Raw genomic sequence first — 15964 nt, forward strand, 5'->3', positions numbered from 1 at the left:
AGAACAAGCCCACATTTATATGTAAATAGCATACGTTGAAATCAGAGATGCATAAAAAAAGAAAAACGGTATAACAAAAACAGAGTAGACAAAAATAATATATATATATATATATATATATGACAAGTAAACTTTTATTCAGTAATTAAGAATAATCATGTCTTCACGAGCTATCAATAATCTATCTACAATTCCATTCATTCTGGTCACATTTTGTTCAAGTTCTTTTTGCATAAGATCCATCTAAGAGTGAAGAATAAAATTTGGTAAGATATTTTTTTTTTTTTTTTTGGATTCATTCATTATTTTATTTACTTGAGATTGAAGTTGATGGATCCTTTCTGCACATAAAGTTTGTTCCTGTTGAGTGGCTGCTACTTCCTGATTAACTTCTTCATGTTCAGCTTCATGTTTCAATAAATGTAGTTGCATCGTTTTTCTTTTTTTCTGTTGTTGTTCATATAACTTGGCCAATGCTACTTCCAATTCCCTATACTTTTTCCGAATTTCCTACAGTAATAAACAAAAGAAAAATCAATTTTGTTTCTCAATGCCTATTTTTTTTTTTTTAAGTTACGTTGCCATAATCCACAGAATCCTTGACATTTGGATCATCACCATCTATTTTTCGTTCAAGTTCCTTGATATTTGAATTTAATTGGTCTTTCTTTATGGATTGATATAGTACATCTTTTTGTAAATCATTCCCTTTTGTGATTCTGTCTAAAACTTGTAGTTGTTTTTCTGACATTTTTTCGAATGATCTGAGTGCCTGACTTGTTGTTTCAATAGATGTCTTGTTCTGTTGGAAGGTCTCCTGAGCTTTTTTCAGATTCTATTCATATCCATATGTAATATTAATAACATAAAACACAATTTTTTATTATTTATTTATTTTTTCATACATACCATTGAAGCTTGGGCAGGATCGTATTCAGCTCTCGCTACAAGTTTTTTCGTTTCATCCATCATTGTCGAAAACGCCTGATGAGATTCTTGCTATAAAAGAAGAAGATCATTAATATGACTACACTGATTTTTTTTTCTTATATATGTCTTACAAATTTTTCCTTCAGAGAATGTCTCTTGATTTTCAGTAAACTGATATCTGATTGATATTTTTCTACTAATCCTTCTAATTGCCGAATAGTCTGATCCGCTTCGTCTACTTGTGATTTCATTTCATTCATTTCTGGCTCCATACTGTTTAACTTGGTTCTATCAAATAATAATAATAATAATAATAATAATAATAAAAAAGTAGATAAAATTAATAATGATCACTGATTCCTGAATAGACACTAATGAGTTAGCCTATTCCTTCTATTGTTTGTCACTTACTGGGTTTCCGAGTTTTGTTTTTGTAAATCATCGATTTCACCAAGTAACTTTTGTATTTCCAGTAAGGTATCTTCCTATAGTAAAATAGTATCAATATCTTTGTTTCTGAAAATAAATGTCATTGGCTTTTTTTTTTTTTTTTTTGAGAAAAATTACCTCATGTGTCGCCAGAGCTTCAAAACCTTGCCAATTGGCATCGCGTGATTTGATATAGTTGATGATAACACTAAGAACTTTTGCTAACCGTGAAGGGGATGGATTTTCAATGTCGCCTAAAAAAAAATCATGATAACCGATTTTACTGAGAAGGAGCTTGCTATATATATATAAAAAAAACGATTAGAAGAAGTATTGAAATATACCCTGTAAGAACGTACAAATAATGGTAAAGAGATATATGATCGTTAATAGATTGATATACGTCCTAAGAAAAATACAGAGTTCAATATATAAGTAAAAAGCAAACTGATAATCTAGGGAAATAGAAAAGATCTCTTACTGAATCATTGGGATTTTGTAAACGCCTTTTATGTCGTTCATTTTCAAGAGCTTTTGTTTGCCATGGCATGAGCAGTTGTAATAATATTTTGTATAATAAGTAAACGCGTTGTTTAGTTGGGTGTAATAAATCTTGTTGTGTGATCTGTATGTTCACTTCGTGTAAACATTGAAGTATTTGAGATGTTGACAGAGTTGGTACTTCATAAAAGGTATTGTGATCGTTTAAAAGATGACTGGAAAATCGCCTTGTGGTCGAACTGATTCGTGAGTGATTCATTATAATAATGATAAAGAGAGGAAAGAAGTGTGTAAGGCATCATTTTTTTTTTTTTTTTTTTTTAGTTACACTCTGATTATTTTTCAAAGACCGCTACTTCAAGAATCCACTTGAGTTCATCAAACAAATGGTATATGAGTAAAAGGTAATTTGCATTAGGGATTGAACTTTGAATTAATTTCCATTTTAGGGATTATTATTGGTCATCATGAAAACTTTGTAACAATAATAATATGTATTCAGTCAGTTTATATGTTACCCAAATATTGATGTCATAAGTATGTATCAAAATGAAAGGAGTTCTTTTATTTTGTTTCAATTAAATGAATGTATACAAAGAGGATATATATAAAAGATATATTGAATAACAAATAATAAGAATAAAAATAAAGATAAATAAAAATCTAAAAACTAGTAGAAAGAAAGAAAATCAGAGACACTAATTGCCAACTGTTCAATAACAAAGTAACCACAAGTAAAAGTAGACTGCCAAGGAGATACCATATACCTGGAATAACCCATTGGTAGTTGTTTTAAATAATTCATTGATATAGGAGGTCTTGGTGGAAATCCGTATCGAGTGGTTGTCATAAAAAGTGATTGATGATTGCTGTCCTGACCTCCGGTTTCATCTTGTCCCTTTTCACACATTAATACACAGCATCCATCGAGAATAATAGCTTGTAATTGATCTTTTTTTCCATTCCAACTGGTAGTATCTATCCGGTCAACCATTTGAGTTTTCATAGTATCTTGTCCATAAGAAGAAGTGTCGATTGTGATCGGTATTTGTATTCTATTTTTACCAAATTGTTCCTGTGATGAATTGTTATCCATACTTATACCAGAAAAATCACCAGTGCGAGAGGATGGAAATTTGCTTCGAATATCCCATAAAGAATCCAATACTTTATTACATCCTCCTTGTCGTAAAATCAACTTGCCATGTGATACATAAAAATCCTTAACTTCAAAATAATATTGTGTTGAATTGATATCAGGGGCTAACCAAATAATTCGATTCTCCATATCCATATATTTAAAGAAGAGTGATATTGATGATTCATTGGTCGTTTTTTCTTGATATAACTGGTATATACTAGACGATAAATATTGTTGAGGTGGAGCCATGAGTTCATGAAGATTAGTAGATACAAGTTCCATAAGGGTTTTTCTTTGTTCACCATATTGTCGTCTGATTTTGAGAAGTAATGCTGTATCAATTACTTGTTCTGGTAGAGCCAGATAAAGGCTTTGGAAGGTGGCAAAAGGGACATATACTAGTATTTGATATAAAACCTCTAAAGGTAATTGATCCAGCATTGGTAATAGCCAATGTAATACAAAATAAAAAGAAATATAGAAAAAAAAAAAGAGAGAAAGAGAGAGATTTATATTGTTTCTATTCAGTGTTGATAAAGTATGTAAAAAGAAGAAAAGAAGAAGCCAAAACCTGGGTTACATTCAACAACTGCGAAAAGCATTACGCGCTGTTTTAATCTGATCTAGTCACCTGATTTCAAATTTTGGCAGAGGAAAGAAAACCAGTCTCTCAATTTTTTTTTTTTTGATTTTTTTTTTCTCGTCCTTTCTTCTTTCTTTTAAAGAAAGCCATATATTGATATAATGGGAAAACGAAAGCACTCGGAAACTGAAGGCAAATCTGACAAAAAACTAACCACCATCTCCTTGGCCAATGTTTCAAAAGAAAGTGAAACTCCCATTCTAGGTATTCAAGAAAATAAAAAAAAATTCAAAACAATATAACAGTTTAATTAACTAATTCCTTTTTTTTTTTTTTAGCAACTTTCCCTGGTACTGTTCCTCCCGCCGAAACTCCTTTCACTCCTTATAAACGCAATTATCAAACCAGTACTGAAAAAGCAAATGAAAGAGTCTTGATTGGTGAAACTGAAAAGGTTATTTTTACTGGTTCCAACTTTGGTGAAGATAGTCCTCGTGATCTTCATTGCAAGTAAGTAAATCTATTATTATATATCTATTTAAGCCAACTTATCTTACTTACCTATATATATATGTATATTCTAGTTATTATATTGGTGTATACTCAAAAAAGAATCAAGAAGTAACTGTGACTCCTGCCAAAGTATTATCTATGCGACGCAAGGTGAAAGCACTAGCAAGTCATGATGCTGACGTTATTCATAACAAGAGTTTCAAGTTACAACGTGCTGATTTGGGTATGACATTTGGTACAGCTAAAGCCAAACAACAATTACGTGATGAAGAACGAAATATGGTCAAAACTGAAACAATGTTGGATGAATTGGCAGACGTACAACGAGAAGTGGGTATTGCTACAGCATCTTTACCTACTCAATCATCTTTACGTCAACAAGTCAAAAGCAGTTTACCATTACCCAGCTTCAATATGGATGCGGATTCCCCTGAAACAGCATATGATCTTGATAGTATTGTGACTCAAGATGAACTCAATTCAATCGATATTAAGGATTTACTCAAACAAGATACTTTGGAAAGTGTTCAAAACTGGTTACCATATAGTCGATCCAACATTATCAACACTAAAATCATGCAAATTATCAATTCTACTGGAAAAAAGGATCGTCACCGAGCTCGTCTTTTAGTATATTTATCGTACCTTATGGCATACAATTCGAAAGTCAAAAGAAATGATTTGTTAAACCGTGAACGTTTGCAAGATGCTCTCAAGAATCCTCCTTCTATCATCCTTCAAGGTTTGACTGATCGTTACACTGAAAATTCACTGTAAGTTACTAGAAAAAAAATATATACAAATATCAACAAAGATAATTTATTATATATTTTTTAATATTTTTTTATAGTCGTACTCCTATCATGGCTGATAAGATTTTGTTTTATATTTTGGTATTATCTCTTATGGTATCAGATTATACTGTGTACCCTGATATTATTGCAAATGAACTCTCCCTCAAATCTTCCAAGGCACAAACCTTATTACGAAACCTAGGATGTAAGATTGAAAGAACTACAGTGGAAGATGCAAAGATGGCTGGTTTGGATCCCAAAACTGCTAACAAGAAGGCTGTTCTGGTGGTTCCTCTTACTTTTCCCGAATTATCAAAAGGTGGCAAACGTAAATAGATATTTATTTATCATTTCTTAGAATAGAATTTAGACTATATTGTTTTTATTTTGATTTATTTATTCATTGTTACTATTATTCCATTTACTGCATTTTTCTCCTTCTTCTTCTTTTTTTTTTTTAAATCATATATATATATTCATTTGAATAAAAATTGTACCTTTTTTTTTACATAACATTTTTTTTTACATTTGGTTGCTTGTTGGGTACATCAATGTTTTTAAGAAGTCAGCTAAGATTGTCACATGTCAGATTTGCTCTTGTAATTATTTCTTTTTTTTTTTTTTTCCTTTCCTTTCCTTCCTTTTTTTTTTTTTTTTTTCTTTCGTCTTTTTTTTTTTTTCATATATAACGACAAAATAGGAATGCCTTTGACTAATCAAGAAAAGTCAATGGCTGTTCCTAACCATGATACTGGTTTTTCATCACCATATAGTGTATACACTCTTGAAAATATTCCTCCACCCATTCTGAAACTGCTTCTCTCTTTGGGACCTTTACTCAACTTAATTCGACAAGCAATAGACATTATTCAATGGCAAAGTAGTTCACCACGACAATCAATATTGGCACTTCTTATTTGGAATAGTATCTGTCTTTGGACATGGACTTTTCTTGGACTCGGCATACCGACCTTGGTAATTGTCAAGTTAGCAGGAGATTGGCTTCGTGTACGCACCTTACGAACAAGACGGGACCGTTTGGAACGTGCTAGACTTGATCAACTCGAAAAACAAATGTTGAAACATCAAGACAATGATCATGATGACGATGAACGACTTTTATCTCAACGATTACAGCAACAACGGGAAGCTGAAGAAGAAGAACTCATCTCTCGAAAAATCCAACCACAAGGTCAAGTGTCGCTGGACGATACCTTACAGAATATCATGGTCATCAACCTTTTTGTCGATCGTCTTCTTGGGGATGTCAATCATTTTATATACAATTATTTGGATGGTTCTCGCCCCGAAATACTTGTAGCTGTTCTAGGTGCTTTGATCTACTTGATTCCAGCCTGGTTCCTTTTGGTCTTTTTCTTGGATTCTCATGGTATCTTTGCTTTGGTGGGCTCCCTTGCTTTATTAAGGTACTCTCCATGGTTCAATGTCATCCTTTCGGCTGTGGCTCGGCATACTGTTTTACGTTATGTTGTCTCGGTTTTCTGGGCATACGCTGTGGCCTTCATCACTTCTTGGAGGGCGTTTGATTTTCTGGGCATGCTAACACCGACCAAGCCGTCTCTTTCTCCTCGTACCAATCCATTCAAACAATGGTTTTCTTATGTACGGAAACGCGTTGGCAAGGAAAAATCATCCATGTTGACTACTCTTCAAGAACAACGTGACAAGGATGATCAACAAAACAAGAAAATCACGAAGAATGAAATGGTATTCCAATTTGAAGTCTATGAAAACCAGGTAAAAATCAAAAAATAAATAGATGATAATATAACTGGAAAAAAAAAAGAAGATACTGATGTTTTCTGGAATGATTTTTTTTTTTTTTTTTACATCTTTTATTATAGCGTTGGTGGTTAGGTGCCAACTGGACGACTAACATGCTCAGTAATGAACGTGGACCTTGGTAAAAGCCAAAAAAAAAAAAAAAAAAAAAAAAAAGAAAAGAAAAAAATTAGTTAAGTGTTTATGATTTTTTTTTTTTTCGTTGATGACTTATAGGACGGATTCCCAATTGGTTTCAATTACATCTAAAGAAGAATTCAAGTTACCCGAAACAACTGAAAGTACGATCGTAGTGGATCATGATCAGGATATTAAACAAGTGATACAAAAGACATGGTATTGGGCGGATGCAGATTGGTGGGTCGACATGACTGGTGAATTGGATGGACGTGTGGATCACAACGGTTGGGAATATGGAAACAATGCTTGGCACCATTTGACCGGTATGCCAACCATGCAAACTTTTACAAGACGAAGACGATGGTGTCGTCGAGCTCGATTGGTTGAAAGTAAACATCAAATAAACGATATTAGTACAACAGCAGCAGCATCGTCTCAACCAAAATTGACCGGAGGGGATTTACGAAAACGTAGTTAGTGTTAGATTTTTTTTTATGGTATCATGTTTAGCGAATCTATCAATAAAAGCGTAGTCTTTTTTTTTTTTTTTTTAAAAAATTATTATTATAATATTTGATCACTCGGACTTTCTGTGGCGTCGGATGATGATGAATGATGATATATGATGATAAATGATGTTGATGAACGACGGGAAAGATAGATACACTGAATGTGAATGTGTGGATAAATCTTAAATGAGAAATGGGATTGTTAATAAGTTTTGTACGATGGATCTGATCGAAACCCTTAAAATAATCAACAGATCAATTAATTATGTAGGTATTATACGTGTTGTACCATACCTATGAAAAACTCTGCTGGTTAACACGTGAGCAATATCTATGTTTCGCAAATAAATCAAGGAATCCATAAATGCGGGATTGAATTGAACTCGACTCCACTTTATAGTTGCTAACAAACATAATTGAACCAATCAAAAGAGGAATCCTGTGTTCATGCGGAAATGGTCAACAGGTGAATCCAACAAGTCAAATGAGTTTTTTTTTTTAAAGATGAAGAAAATTTTTTTATTGTTTTGAAATCAATAAGGGATATAAAAGTTGAATGAATAAAAATGAAGACTAGATACTAGTGATGAATATATGAGGAAAAGAAGAAGAGGAAAAAAAAAAGTGTATACAAAATGGAAATAATATGATGAGGGATATGAACAAAAAAAAAAAAAAATCAATAAGAAGAATAGAGGATTAGGAAGAAGGAAAAGAATCCGTGGGAAGATGATTGCTAAAAAGGAAGTAGGGGTAAAAAGCATATGATCGTTCATGCACTGTAGTTGTAAAGTTGTTTGACTAAAGGAGAATCTAGTCTACCAAAATATGATCCAGTTCATCATCATCAGCTACCAATTCAGCAACACTAGACATTAGGTTGGCAACATCAGCATCAGAACGTAACCAACAAAAAGAACGTACACGTTCCAAACGTTGAAGAGCAAGACCATTCGTTGTTGTTGTTGTTGTTGTTGTTGTTGTTGTTGTTGTTGTTGTGTCTTGTTGATTAAGTTTTGTTTTATCGAATAATACTTCCTCCTTTGCTTCCATGATTAAACGCTGTAAATGAATAGGTAAGGCGTATACGTCGTCAGTGATACTTGCTTCTGTCAAATAAGTGGCCATATTTGGGGTACAGAATAAGTTAAGCAAGTAATTATATTTGAAAGGTTGATCTTGTTGTTGAATATATGCATTGTATTGTTCATTGTAATAGTCATAACTGTCATCCAATTTAGTATTATTATCATGAGGGCAAAAGTCGCAAGTTTGATGGTAATGAAAAGAATGAGAATCGTAATAGGTTGGAATAGAAGGCAATTTCAATTCTTGTGTTTTCTCCAAGTTCATGGTAGTTGTATGTGAGGATAAAAGAAGATTCATTATAAACAAACAAGGAGGTGGGAACAAAGAGAAAAAAAAAAAAAAAAAAAAAAAAAAAAAAAAAAAAAAAAAAAAAAAAAAAAAAAAAAAAAAACGGAAAAAAAAAATTGTCTGATGATTTCCAGAGAGACTGACCCAAAATAGGGAACGACAAAGACCAGGCGGTAAAATATTTGCCAGAGAATCCAGTGATTGGGCAGACCTCCTTTTTTCATTTCCCGTTTTCCTTTTCAACAAAAATTAGAAAAATAGGTTGTACAAAAGGATATCAAATGGTGCAACCATGATAATAGCTATCTAGTCAATATGCGGCGTGGCCATAATCTTTGGTCCTCAATTATCTATTCATAATTTACACAAACTAATCCATTCCAAACACTTATTCCTTTTTTAAGAGTAATTTGATGGGTGTACATACGAACATATTGATCAAGAATGTCATTATAGTATAATCAATATCATCACTCAAAAATATACTGTTTAATAAGCTATAAAAAGGATCATCTTTCTTTTTTTTTTCTTTTTCTTTTTTTTTTTTTTATTCTTTCAATTTATTCAAATATGAAGGTATCTTTCATTTCTCTTTCTACTTTGGCCATTGCTTCTATTGCAAGTGCTTTACCTACTTCTTTGACCGCAAGAGCAGCTGATTCATGTCCTGGTAATTAAAAAAATGATGATGATCATCAAATTCATTTACTTAATATCATTTTTTTTTTTTTTACTTTCATTTTGATATCAATAGCTAATGCATTATCATGCAGTAGTACTGCTGGTGGTTCTTGCTGTTCCCCCACAAATGGTTTACTTATTTTAGTTCAACAATGGGTTCAAGGTTTTGGTCCTTCTACTTCTTTTACCATGCATGGTCTTTGGTAAGTAATTAAACTCAATTTAAACCTTGATTTTTAATTCATATTTTTTTTTTTATTTTAATCTTTTTGATTAGGCCTGATACCTGCTCTGGAGGTCAAACTGGTAATAATGGATGCGATCCTTCTCGTCAATATACCAATTTGGATAGCATCCTTCAAGGAAATTCATCCTTGTATAATGATATGGAAACCTATTGGCCAAGTTACAAGGGAGCATCCAATAACGGTGATTTTTGGACTCATGAGTGGGGCAAGCATGGTAAGTAAAACTGATTATATATATACGTAAAAGATAAATAATGATTCACTTTTATTATTATTATTATTATTATTATTTTAAAAAGGTACATGTGTTAGTACTTTGGCACCTCAATGTTATACAAGCTATACTAAATATGAAGATGTTTATGATTACTTTGGAACTGCCCTTGAACTTCGTCAAAAATATGATTTATACTCTATCTTGAAAGGTGCCAATATTACCCCTGGTGGATCCTACTCTGCTAATGATTTTGAATCTGCCATTCAATCATCAGTTGGTGTCAAACCTAAAGTCACTTGCAGTGGATCTGATTTGGAAGAAGTTTGGATTTATTTCAACGTCAAGAATACCAATCAATATGTTCCTGTCGATAGTGTAGACTCTTCAACATGTTCTGGAGATATAAATTATCCTACTAAATAAAATGAATAAGAAGATGTTGATTGTCTTCGATATATGTGATAGTTTTACAACTCCGTTTCTTTTCTTTTAAAAATACAATGCGCGAATCTTCCACGTTTTTCTTTCTCTCTCTTTTTTTTTTTTTTTTTTTTATTTATTTATTTATTTATTTATTTACTTCGTTTTCAATCTGAATCACTTTATCATTCCATGTGTCCTATTCTTGCTCTGGATAGACATACAATCAGTAGCATTCATTCTGGACAAGTCATAACAAGTATCGAATCAATAGTCAAGGAATTGCTAGAGTAAGTCAAAAAAAAAATATTTCTATGTATATAATAATAAACTGTTGCCCAGGTCACTAACCCAAATCTCCTTTTATTATTAGAAACTCATTGGATGCCAAAGCCAACAATATTGATATACGACTAGTGGACGATGGTTTAGACACGGTAGAGGTAATGACAAATATATATAACTGGAAGTTTAAACTTACTATCATTACTTGAAATTGACAGATTCGAGACGATGGTTCGGGGATCACAAAGACTGACTGTTGCAATATGGCTAGACGACATCATACTTCAAAACTAACGACTTTTTCTGACTTGGACAATATTTCAACTTATGGATTCAGAGGTGAAGCTCTTAGTTCTATCTGTGAATTAGCTGAAGAAGTATATATTACAACTAAGACTGAACAAGACAAAGTGGCTACGTGTTACAAACTCGATCGGAAAGGTGGCATAAAAAGGTATATATATATAAAAAAGGAATCTATGTATAAATAGTGATATGGTAAAATACAATGCTAATGATATCTTCACACTGTAGCGAAAACACTGCTGGAACAATGTATCGTTCTGGAACCATGGTATCAATTCACCGACCATTTGTCAATTTACCAGTACGACGACAGGTAAATTTCATCCCATCATTCTGTATTATATATGAATTTTTGATGTGTGTTATTTAATAGGTTGCAGAAAAAGCTAGAACAATCTCTATTAAGCGGATTCAAGAATTAGCAATTAAATATGGTTTATCTCACCCTTTCCTTCGGTTATCACTACATCAACTACATAGTACTCTTGGTCAACTACGGAAACAACCAACTTGGGTTAAACCTAGTACATCTAGTCTACTTGAAGGTGTCCGCATCATATATGATTCTACCTTGGCTTCAATGGTGGAAGAATGCTCCTTGGAAGAAAGTTTTGATCAACAACTGGAACCTGATGTAACATCATCACCGCAACCGATACGATTACATTGTCTTTTACCTTCAAAATTATCAGGTAATTAAAAAGAAAGATATAGAGTTTTCCATAATATTGATTTTCTTTCTTTCTTTCTTTTTTTTTTTTTTTTTTTTTGATTGAAATAGATCCTTCATATATCTTCAAAGGCGATCGTGTATTTATATATGTTAATAAACGTCCTATCAATTATGCCAAATCTGATCTAAAGGAAATGGTGGCTATGGTTCGTCGACGGTACAAACGAACCCTCGATCTTGATGGTAAGATATAAACATGGATATGATTCTATTTCTCATAACTTTACTAACAAACTTCTTTTTTTCCTTTAGATGATGTCAGAAAAGTTCCATTTATGTACATTGATGTCCAAACTGGTTTTGGTGACTATGATGGTAAGATAATTGTATCTATTTTGTAACAAAAGCTAACGTTTTATCCTTGTTTTGACATATAGTGAATATTGAACCTGACAAAAGCGTTGTGATGCTTCTCCACAAAGATCGTATTTTGACTTTGTTTGAAGATCTCCTTGATAGAATCTATGGCTCCTTTTTCTCCCAAAATCGTCAAAACGAAGTTCTTGAAAAGTAAGGAATGAAAAGACAGTCCAATATTGTATATTAATTATATATTTGATTCATACTTGTAATACTATAGTACCTCCTATCGCGATGACAATACGTATCAAGAAGTGCCTTCCCAATCTCCTAGAGTCATTGATTTTGATCATGCTCAATCACCAACTCCTCACCATATACAGTCGTCAACAGGATTTGAAAATCAATATAAAGGAGATTATATTGATGTTATTCCCCCAGCAACCCACGCCTTGATCAGCAACGATGATAGATTACAAGAATCAGATGAATATGATGAATTGGTGGAATCAGATAACGAATTGGATCGATCTTTACATACAACTAATACTACTGGAAATCCACTTTCTCTCAATGGATGGCTAGACGGAGAGATACACAATAATATAGAAATACCATCATATACCTCGAATTTATCTCCTACGAAGACAGCTCGACCAGAACCTCAAAACGCACACTCATCAGTAGGATCAGGGACTGATATGAACTGGCAAATTGACAACAGATCGGATCACAGTACAACCGTAGTGCGGCATAATTTACAACAGGATATTGATCAGAATCCAACACCACTGTCCAACTGGTTTGCACAATATCGACGAAAAAGTACCAACAAATTCAACAATTCAAAACGATCATCATCAGTAAAAGATTATGATAGTTTATCTTCAAATGTAGCACAAGCCAAACGTCCACGGGTTCAACTTGAATTACCTTTTGACTTTGAACGAACTTCCTCTTCTGTATCACCATCTACAGTATTACCAACAACTGTAGCACATACCAATTCGAACAATAGAATCCTACTAGCACCATCATCCTTGCAATCACTATCGACTGACACGACAATTGGTAGATTTGACGAAACATCTATGGAAACCTCTACAACACGGCAAAATACTGACATTTTCGGCAGTCCTTCTAACAGTAGCAACAGACGACGTGATATTGCAGCGTTATTTGCAAAATCACTATCATCGCCATCATCATCAGCACAGAATCTGCAAATAGACACTGGACTCTCTCATACATTGAATGAAATTATTACATTTGACTTAGCATCATCATCTATGGAAGATATCCGGAAGAATTATTCCTTTCATAGAGAACGCCATACACAGTTCCATAGAAGGTCTATCGCAGAATACTGTCAGCAAACTACATCAGCCATAGATCAGCAGGAACCGACCTTACAGTCTCTCTACTTGGAAAATAAGATGAAGATAATTTTTTGTGCTCAGCGTGTTCGTACCGATTTGGGTTGGGTGATGAAGAAATTGGAAGCAATCGATATGACACAGTAAAGTTAATATGGAGATAAAAATGAAAAAGGCACACCATTTACTTTTTTTTTTATTTATTTAGATTGAAACAAAGATACAGATTTCAACGTCTTATGAGCGATTACGAGCTTAAATGTGGAAAAGCATTGGACAAACCTGTACAAATTAATGTTAGGTGAGGATACATCATAATTACCTAAGATCTGACGACTTACTTTTGCTTTATTTTAGCGATAGTGATCCACTACATAGTACGATACTTTCTTTGGACAAACGGGAGCAACAAATAGTGAATGATGGACACGATACTGTCGAATACACCTATTCCATTGTGACTGACCGAAGAATCATAGCCAACGGGTTTCGAGTACGATGGCGAAAAGGTAAATGAAAGAAAGATAAAGGCGAATGCAAATAACGAACATCACTTTTCTTTTTTTTTTTTTTTTGATAGAGCTTTATTCTCATGATTTGGTGATTCAATTTACATCAATTTCTGATTTAAATGGTTTTGGTCCATCTGATTTTCTCGAGGTACTGGGACTTATTCAGCAACAAATGGAACGACAGCAGCGAGACAGTGATAACAATTGGATTCTGAATAAAGTGCGACCAACCAAGCTTATTGACTATTTTAAAATATTAGCAAAAAACGAGATGCCGACCTTTGACCCTCCTCCTTCAAATGATTGGCGACATATGATGGCATCGCTGGATCAAGAAATTCAAGATCGATTCATCACCAAGGCAGGCAAACCATTGACTTATTCCTTAATTTAGTGCCTATTTGTATATATGTATATAGTTCTTTTTTTTTTGCATTCTCCCTGTTGAACATCAATAAAGTTTTTTTTTTTTTTTTTTTTTTTTTTTTTTTTTTTGATACATATTACATATCGGATGTATCCGTTTTTATTCATGATATTCACTAATCACTTCCATTTAAAAGGACCATTCTAAGGGTCATATATCTCCACAGTCTACAGTCCATTCAATAATCACTACATCAATATAAAAATAGTTTTATTCTATTTCAAAAAAAATAATAAAAACAAAAATTCGATCTATACTAATATCCAAGATGATGATTCAAGTAAGTCGATTGATAAATATTTTGCCCATCTTTCGAATCCAGTTATGATGCCTTGTTAGAGAGCGTTGAATTAATGGCCAAAAGGAGGATGATGTGGACAGACGAAGAAGACGTTGTTGCTTCGAGACAAGTGAATGCGGATCCTGTTCCAAAAGTAACGTCAGATGTTGAAGATCATGAGTAATGTCATGCCAGTCATGCTGAATCAAGGAACGTGCTTGATCAAGTTCATCCAAAGAAATCACAGTTCGTAGCTTTTTGTAAGTAAAGCGATCATGGACAAGGTAATGAAGCATGGCAACCCTTCGATACTTGACTGCTTGAAGTACTAAACTGGCTTGTTTGATAACATACCGTTCCTTGCCGGAGATGAATTGGAAATCACCACGTAGTTGAATATTGGCCTTGGCTGTTTCCACCATCCATCGTAAACAATCCAAATAATCACCATTGGCTATCAGACTAAACAGACAAGACTTGCCATCCGTATCATCTTTTGCTTGTATATCCGCCCCTTCTGCCACCAATCTTTGTACCACCTTGTCGGGAGGTTGGCAGAATCGCGCCGCATAATGTAAAGGTGTCCATCCATCACCATCTCGAGCATTGATATCGGCTCCATGATCCAGTAAAACAGCAAGGAATGGTAACGACATCCTAGGAATATAAAGACCAACCATATGGATCGCTTGTACATTGTATACATTACTTGCCGATGCACTGGCTCCATGTTCTAAAAGTAACGTCACCAATTGTAATCGTTGTTCTATTGCTTGGTCCATTGTTGTTGTTGTAGGAGAGCAAGTCATGGGTGTATGTGTGATGGCGAGATGTAAAAGTGTAGCATCTGTAGAAGGTTCCCGTGAATTCACTAAAGCTGTACGATCTTGTTTCGATGATAGGTTATCAATGTATTGTCGTACCAGATCCAAATGGCCATGTTCTGCTGCTTCCCATATCGTCATTGTTAGCTTTGTCTGTAAGGTCAATTGTGTCTGTTTCTGCTGCTGCTGTTGTTGTTGTTGGTGCACCTCTTGCTGCATTTGAGACCCTTGATTGTTTTCCTTATTGAGATATGTGTTTTCTACCACCTGGTTCCTACTTGGAGATGCGGTGTCGTCCCATAATGATATATCCTTAGATGAAACAAGAATATCAAATTGCTTGTTTATAAACGTTGGCATAGCTGTGTTTTCAGAAAGAAAAAGAAAGAAAAAAAAGGAAAAAGAGTTAGTCTCATAAGAACATTATTATATTCGGAACCTTCTTACCATTATTTTAGTCTGAACCAACTTAAGAGTAGAGTTTATCTTCGGGAGAGCGTAGGAAAGAAAGAGAGGAGCGGAAACCAAACTGACCATTATTCCACAGATAGCCCGTTCAGTACGATATAGTCGATGAAAAAAAAAAAAAAAAAAAAAAAAAAAAAGAAAAAGAAAAAAAAGAGGTTGATACAGATTTCTTCGACTTTTTTTTGTA

At 33.6% G+C, this 15964-nt stretch overlaps 9 protein-coding genes across 9 annotated transcripts; 5 read left to right on the forward strand and 4 right to left on the reverse strand.

Annotated features, from left to right (window-relative positions):
• Window positions 1-126: 126 nt before the first annotated feature.
• BX664DRAFT_328913 (Nuf2 family-domain-containing protein) lies at window positions 127-2137 on the reverse strand. Its single transcript, XM_051544680.1, has 9 exons — window positions 1841-2137; window positions 1719-1765; window positions 1498-1657; window positions 1342-1415; window positions 1062-1218; window positions 910-999; window positions 578-835; window positions 316-510; window positions 127-243 (listed from the first exon to the last, which is right to left on the reverse strand). Exons 1-9 carry the CDS (start codon window positions 2117-2119, stop codon window positions 139-141), a joined length of 1365 nt encoding a protein of 454 aa, XP_051401543.1. The 5' UTR covers window positions 2120-2137; the 3' UTR covers window positions 127-138.
• A 261-nt stretch (window positions 2138-2398) lies between these two features.
• On the reverse strand, window positions 2399-3554 carry BX664DRAFT_328915 (uncharacterized protein). Its single transcript, XM_051544681.1, has one exon. It carries the CDS (start codon window positions 3440-3442, stop codon window positions 2531-2533), a length of 912 nt encoding a protein of 303 aa, XP_051401544.1. The 5' UTR covers window positions 3443-3554; the 3' UTR covers window positions 2399-2530.
• Window positions 3555-3723: 169 nt separating this feature from the next.
• BX664DRAFT_294600 (RNA polymerase I associated factor, A49-like protein) lies at window positions 3724-5348 on the forward strand. The gene is made up of 4 exons (XM_051542108.1): window positions 3724-3848; window positions 3923-4094; window positions 4169-4870; window positions 4948-5348. Exons 1-4 carry the CDS (start codon window positions 3746-3748, stop codon window positions 5225-5227), a joined length of 1257 nt encoding a protein of 418 aa, XP_051401545.1. The 5' UTR covers window positions 3724-3745; the 3' UTR covers window positions 5228-5348.
• Window positions 5349-5561: 213 nt separating this feature from the next.
• BX664DRAFT_328918 (Peroxin/Dysferlin domain-containing protein) lies at window positions 5562-7371 on the forward strand. Its single transcript, XM_051544682.1, has 3 exons — window positions 5562-6649; window positions 6757-6815; window positions 6911-7371. The coding sequence occupies exons 1-3, from the start codon at window positions 5594-5596 to the stop codon at window positions 7290-7292; spliced, it is 1497 nt and encodes a 498-aa protein (XP_051401546.1). The 5' UTR covers window positions 5562-5593; the 3' UTR covers window positions 7293-7371.
• Window positions 7372-8136: 765 nt separating this feature from the next.
• Window positions 8137-8676, reverse strand: BX664DRAFT_348336 (uncharacterized protein; the record flags this gene model as incomplete). The annotated part of the gene is made up of 1 exon (XM_051547572.1): window positions 8137-8676. The coding sequence occupies one exon, from the start codon at window positions 8674-8676 to the stop codon at window positions 8137-8139; it is 540 nt and encodes a 179-aa protein (XP_051401547.1).
• Window positions 8677-9270: 594 nt separating this feature from the next.
• On the forward strand, window positions 9271-10315 carry BX664DRAFT_378672 (RNase Sy; the record flags this gene model as incomplete). Its single annotated transcript, XM_051548837.1, has 4 exons — window positions 9271-9370; window positions 9455-9584; window positions 9659-9843; window positions 9929-10315. The coding sequence occupies 4 exons, from the start codon at window positions 9271-9273 to the stop codon at window positions 10267-10269; spliced, it is 756 nt and encodes a 251-aa protein (XP_051401548.1). The 3' UTR covers window positions 10270-10315.
• Window positions 10316-10364: 49 nt separating this feature from the next.
• BX664DRAFT_100508 (histidine kinase-like ATPase) lies at window positions 10365-12348 on the forward strand. The gene is made up of 8 exons (XM_051539663.1): window positions 10365-10556; window positions 10640-10709; window positions 10770-11005; window positions 11086-11170; window positions 11231-11549; window positions 11639-11773; window positions 11843-11905; window positions 11968-12348. Exons 1-8 carry the CDS (start codon window positions 10459-10461, stop codon window positions 12102-12104), a joined length of 1143 nt encoding a protein of 380 aa, XP_051401549.1. The 5' UTR covers window positions 10365-10458; the 3' UTR covers window positions 12105-12348.
• BX664DRAFT_100513 (uncharacterized protein) lies at window positions 12349-13607 on the forward strand. Its single transcript, XM_051539664.1, has one exon. The coding sequence runs from the start codon at window positions 12592-12594 to the stop codon at window positions 13411-13413; it is 822 nt and encodes a 273-aa protein (XP_051401550.1). The 5' UTR covers window positions 12349-12591; the 3' UTR covers window positions 13414-13607.
• Window positions 13608-14396: 789 nt separating this feature from the next.
• BX664DRAFT_328933 (ankyrin repeat-containing domain protein) lies at window positions 14397-15486 on the reverse strand. Its single transcript, XM_051544683.1, has one exon. It carries the CDS (start codon window positions 15448-15450, stop codon window positions 14482-14484), a length of 969 nt encoding a protein of 322 aa, XP_051401551.1. The 5' UTR covers window positions 15451-15486; the 3' UTR covers window positions 14397-14481.
• Window positions 15487-15964: the final 478 nt, after the last annotated feature.

The sequence above is a fragment of the Halteromyces radiatus genome (genome assembly GCF_025201355.1).
Source record: "Halteromyces radiatus strain CBS 162.75 chromosome Unknown BX664scaffold_3, whole genome shotgun sequence".
Lineage (NCBI taxonomy): Eukaryota > Fungi > Mucoromycota > Mucoromycetes > Mucorales > Cunninghamellaceae > Halteromyces > Halteromyces radiatus.